General features: G+C 43.1%; 1 protein-coding gene across 1 annotated transcript in view; it reads right to left on the bottom strand.

Moving 5' to 3' along the window:
- Window positions 1-1,239: 1,239 nt before the first annotated feature.
- LOC308131908 (transmembrane protein 132C) overlaps window positions 1,240-6,000 on the bottom strand; it is a gene marked incomplete at both ends in the record, with an annotated part of 146,172 nt that continues 141,411 nt past the window's right edge. Inside the window, 2 exons of the mRNA XM_080498797.1 lie at window positions 1,240-2,412; window positions 3,908-4,099. Of these exons, the coding sequence (XP_080354923.1) occupies window positions 1,240-2,412; window positions 3,908-4,099 (1,365 nt within the window). The remainder of the gene's footprint in view (window positions 2,413-3,907; window positions 4,100-6,000) is intronic.

Raw genomic sequence — 6,000 nt, 5'->3', positions numbered from 1 at the left:
CTGAGTAAAATGCAATTTTTCAGCCCACTGCTTTTGTTTAGGAAGTTTTTAAGAGATGATTATTATTTGTGTAATTATCTGAATAATAAACGATCCATTTTCCCCAAAAAAGAAAACATTTCCCACCTTGCTTCCTTTTGTATCTGTATGCCCACTAAGAGCGAGTGAGCGTAGTGGGCTTTTACTGCTGGCATTGGTACAGAGGTTAACGAGACATTAATTGGCATTTTTCTTTAAAGCTCACAAAACTTATAAGTGGTGGCACTGGGAAATGTAATATTATCATGTTGTCGAGCCATTTGGTTTGAAATCTCCTCCATAAAACCACGAGGAGTGGAGGATACTGTGCTCGAAGATGAAAGGATTAAACAGTTTCTCCTCTAGCCAGCATTAAAATCAAATAAAGGATTGGCTTGTGAGTAAATTGCATCTAATAAAATCCTCCTCGACACAACAATTAATGTATAATTGTCGCTCCCCTCCACCTTCATCATCATAGTCAGTTAATCTAAATGAATGGCCTCATGATGTGGCGGTCAATAAAAGCTGATAGACACTCTTGACATTGTGGTGTATTCCTTAAATGTTATGAAAATACAATATACAGAGCAACAATACAATGCTTTGGAGACTGTTCAGTATATACATAACAGATCTTCTGCCTTGGTAACGGGGATCAGAATGAATCAGAGAATTTGTGCCTTTTTTTTTAATGACATGCAGAATTTTCTCTTTAGCTCACTTTTTAGTCTTTCCAGAGCTCCACTCCCCACCGAATACGCATCTGACATACGAAATTAATATTCAAAGTGGTACAAAAATTCCAAAGCCATTTAATGTGCACACACAATCAGAACATCTATCTAGTCTTTTTACGGGTTGTTTTTAAAATGTAGTTGTCATCCGGGCATCACAGGTCATCATTAACGCAGATCAATCCTGGGATCATTACTTGGTTCTAAACCTTGTGATAATAACGTGATGATAAAAAGGTAATCATCCGATAAACAAATGAAAAAAAAATGTACATGACATCCTCATATTTTTTGATTATTGACTTATCATTTGTCTCTTGTGAAACCGGGGGCAGTCCTCTTTAATTTAATGACCCTTTGGCAGTTTGGGGTGATTCAGAAGTAAATGCACTCCTCTTTGGCCTGCGACCGGCCTGGTTCCTGTTGAGATACTCGTTCCTCTGGAAGGCATAAGGGTGAGTCTGTTCCAAGTGCACACAGTTCATTATGCCACCTCTTTTAAAGCACTGTCATTTAGCCGTTCCATGTAATTGCGCAGCTCCTTGGAGTCTCCCAGCTGCACGTCTTGGCACACCCACTTAATGTCCTGGCTGTGGCTTCCAGTCAGTGTGTTCACTGTGGGGTAGCCACTGTCCGATGGGATGGTGGTGAACGTGGTGAACTTGACCCGCTTCCTTTTGGTGGTAGGGGAGTCGCCCTTGCTGTCCTTGGCTATGCAGCCCGTCTCCGCTGCCCGGTGCACTTGGCTCTGCACGTTCTTTTGGGCAGAGCCCCCGTTCAACAAGTGGCTGCCCTCCTCGAGGCCGCTGCCCGAGTCCATCATGGAGGTTTGTTCCTCCTGCTGAGGTGAAAGACTGATTTGGCTCTCCAGCAGCTCCGCCTCGTTCCCGAGCCACACCCAGTCGTGGGCGTGGTTCATGTTCTCCTGCCCCTCGATGGAGAGCTCCTTGTGGCGGTACTTGAGAGTGTAGGAAATGCAGTTAATAAGAAAAACCAGGATGGCAAGGCAGAAGACTCCCAACAGGGCATACATGCCGATCTCCAAGTCTGTGAGTCCCCGAGCTGTCTGAACGAGTTCATCGTCTACGTTGCGCCCGCGAGGGAGGTCCACCTGGGCCGGGAAGTCAGCAAAGTCGATAGGTACATTTTGGCTGCCATCATCTGAAAGTTTGTCCCCATTGGGTCGGCGCACTATGGCGCTCCTGGTGGTGGTGGCTCTCCCCAGCACCCCGTCCTCCATGTCAGAGATGGAGCTGCCGTAGTAGTGGGTTTCGAGGCCGGTCCTGTCCTGGGAGGATGAGGAGAGCCGGCCTCTGTTTTCCATATCGTCACCGTCAGGGCTATAGTCGCTGCTGCCGCCCTTCGAGCTGTCGCTCTGACCAAACTTCACCCTGATGTTGCAGCTCCCCACCGCCAGGATGCTTCGGCGCTTGAACTTTTGGCAAACCTCACAAACAGTCATTTCCACCCTGACCAGCAAGCCTTGACCCTCCGCCTCTGTTACGATGACAGGCCATTTCCACGCCGGGTCCTGCTGCACTGTCACCACTTCTTCATCCAGGGAGGTGGCTGTCAGGACAAAGAAATCTGGGTTGAAGAGGTCCAGTGGAGCTACGGAGCCATCGCTGAACTGCAGCCAGGCACTGATCAAGGCCTCCTGTGGAAATACAAACACGCATGCAAAAACACAAGTCAGTGATACACAACAATAAAATCTGCTGCAGTATTACAAAGAAAAGGAGCTTACTGAACACGGCATAGAAACAGACTTGAACAGACTGATGTCAATGAGTTTGCTTTCCTATAGATTATATTATTACGAGTATAGTGAATTGGAATAAAGATCTACAAGATTATTTGCATTTATGACCTCTTGTGTTTAATGCCCCACAGAGACCCCGAGTATATATAAGTCTTGTGCAGGGTATTTTTAGTGGAATAAAACACTCACCATATTGTATGTTTCTCTTAACTGAGTGACTATTCCCTCTAAGCCAAAGGGGATACAGATTAAAAGATAAGTGGAGAAGATCAAACCGTAACATTAAACATTGTTCATGCCACTGAGGATTTGCCAGACACGCATATCTTAAGACCACCTTCCAATGGAGTTTCGCAATTTGCCATTTCTTGTCACCAAAGGACAAATCCCTCGGCGCACAAGTAGATCCCCACAGCAGTCTGTCAGTGCGTCCTAATTACGGACCAGCGGACTTACAGTGCAGCGCTTATCATTACACTTTGCGTGAGGAGATGTCGCAGATAAATGGCCTTTACGTTCGTCTCCAGTTGGAAAGAGGAATGTTGAGTAGCAGCCATGAGAGGACTCCACATGCTCATGAAAGCGGCCACAGCAAATTATAAAAGGGAGGCAAAACATGATGGAAAAGCCAAGTTTGGGCTGTGAGTCATTTTTCTGTACAGTACTTTATGCATGTTCTGGGATTAATCCCCCATTTCTATTAGCCACCCATGAGGATAAAAAAAAAAAAAAAAACTCCTGTCACACTCTGGCCTTGGTGTTAAGACGGTTAGGGATAGTGCGGAACAAACAAATAAACCGACGTGTGCATGTGAGCACACCAACAGTCCTGCTTTTCATGTAATAGCAATTTGGAAGTACGTTTATTGTTTTGGAAATCACTGTATTTGTGGCGGCGGGATGCCTTTTTTCACAATTCTGCATTGAAAAGAGACAACATTTCTCTCTCTAATCAAAGAAAGAAAACAATGTAGTGTAAAACACATGAACACAATTCCTTGTCTCAATTAGACCTGACAAGATGGAGTAAAAACAACGTTCGTTTGTTTCTAATGTGTTCAAAACAAATCACGGCCCATTTTGCAACAGAAACTGTAATAAACTTTGATGGCTATAACAGAAAAATATAATCTCATGAATTCATCAATCTGCACCAATAACTTTCTAAAATACCACTAAAACAGTGAATCTCTACTTAAATTGTCTATTGTCTTACTACTACTACTACTACTATAATAATAATAATAATAATAATAATAATAATAATAATAATAATGGATGGATCAAAACTGTTGTATTAAAAGTAAAATAAATACATTATCCCTGAAAAGTTTGATTTCCTGTTCATAAAAGGACACAGCTTTCTCCATAAATCGTTCGTCATCCTGACCTGTTTGGGATTCTGCAGGACGTCCTGGGTGGTGGTCGTGGCGAGGATGGCCCTGTTGCTTCCTGTGCTCAGCTGCAGATTCATGGACAGACCCGTCACTAGCTGGACGCCCAGCTCAGTGATGGTCACTTTGTCATCCACCACCGTGACAGTTTTCTCTGCCAGGATTGAATCTGACAAAGGTGAAAGGACCTGGGAGTAAAAGAAAGACAGGAGACAAAAAAAGGAGGGAAAAAGTAACAAAGCTTGACATTCAGGCTGGTTTGCACCAACAAGTATAAATAATGACATGAAACCTAATTAATTATAATTCAATCATTGCTACAATAAATTGAGAGTGACTTCTAAGTAAATACCGAAAGATCCCAACAAACTTTCCTTAGCTTCTCCATTGTCCTTCCCACCTTAAAACTCCATCATATTTTAATAATGTCCTTAAATGGTAAATTCTAATCCATCAGGGATCCAGAATTAGCTTCTAAATGAGTTTTGTGAAGCATTACATTTCAGATTTCTCAAAGGATGGCACAAAATAAACCATGCACTAAAGTTATTTGCCCATACAACGTCATTATCAACTTCATCATTTCTCTTCTCAAAGAAAAAACTGGCAATCACATTATAAAGTGATAATTTCCTACAAGCATGTGAGCAGTTGAGGAGAAATAGAGAAAAACTAAAAATGTGGTTGTCTTTGTTGTCTACTTTATGAAAGCAACAAAAGATATTTGTGTATGTTTGTTTCGATTAGACTGTAGTTTGGTTGGTAATAAAATAAAAAGTAGGCTTTATTAAAGATCATTTGCACATGAGAGGTCTGTTTAGTTTTAAATCTGGATTTCTCATTCTAAATCCAGTTTGAGCTAATCTTACATTAAATTAAGCCTCGTTGGTGCCAGTCAGTATAAAAGTAATTCATGCTCTCTTGTTTCACGCGATCTGAAAAAAAGAAAAGATGAAAAATTGGAGTTTCTTTCCCTCCAAAATCCACATAACACATGATTGCCACGCAGTAGCTTGTGACATTCTGGTATGAACAATTACAGCTGTGCTGCTCCACAACGGTGACAACCCTTTGTATAGCCTGTTCATGAAAGCTTTTTCATTTCCTGCTCTAAGCGCTCCGGGTTGGGGAAGTCTTTCCCAAGAGAAATCAGCAGCATAGCAGCAAACATAGCTGAAATAGAGAAAAAGAGCAATACCGACAGAAACTTCATCAACAGAAATTCTGAGCGGAAATAAGTCACCACTGGGCAAACGGGCTTGATTGACAAGTGATTCCTGGCAAGAGAAATGCGGAAACATCACATCAATGAGCGTTTAGCTGTGAAGATGTCAGTGACATGAAAAAAAGCGGATTACCACGAGTTATAGGTGATTTAAGAAAATGTCTTTCCGAGTGTTTCATCTCACATAAAAGACTCACGAGCTCCTGTGCAATATGCAAAACGATACACAAAACCTGCCATTTTTTAAAATTTGTATCTCTTTACTCAGACTGGGTAGATCAAACAACAACTCAACCTGGCTGCCATCCAACCCTTATACCTCCTGCAGGTAAGAATCCATTCCCTTTGATTAATACCAGTAATCCAAAGGAGAGGCATACCTTAACCCAAAAAACAGAGACAGGAAGTCTCACTGTGTGTGTGATCAATGCCATGTGAGCGATGTGTGACTTTCCCTGCATGCACATCCTCACGAATGTCTCCCGGTGCATCAGTCAACCTGATGCGTGGCAAAGGTAGTCGCAGCTGTCAGACCTTCGCTCTCGCCGTGTTTCCCCGGCTCGTGCTTGTTTTTGCGCGAGCACCCGGAGCTTGCGGAGGTGAACAGACGTCTTAGCGCAGACTGACGGATGAGTCCTGCACGCCCCAAAACAGATCCCACTTTAACAGATGTCATTAGGAGGTTGATATTCATCCAGTTAGTGCAAAGAGGCTGACAAACCAAAAGGCCGGGGGAAGGGAGGGAACCCACTCAACGCTGAAAGCTTGAAGTGCAGGCTGCGACACGCCAGTGAGCACCTGTCTGCTCTGAATAATAGCCGCGACGAGCCAAACCTTAGCAGTAACATTGGCAACTGTTTTTGT

Source organism: Blennius ocellaris (genome assembly GCF_963422515.1).
Source record: "Blennius ocellaris genome assembly, chromosome: 7".
Taxonomy (NCBI): domain Eukaryota; kingdom Metazoa; phylum Chordata; class Actinopteri; order Blenniiformes; family Blenniidae; genus Blennius; species Blennius ocellaris.
The sequence above is the reverse complement of the archived record's forward strand: the minus strand, read 5'-3'. Positions and strand labels throughout refer to the sequence as shown.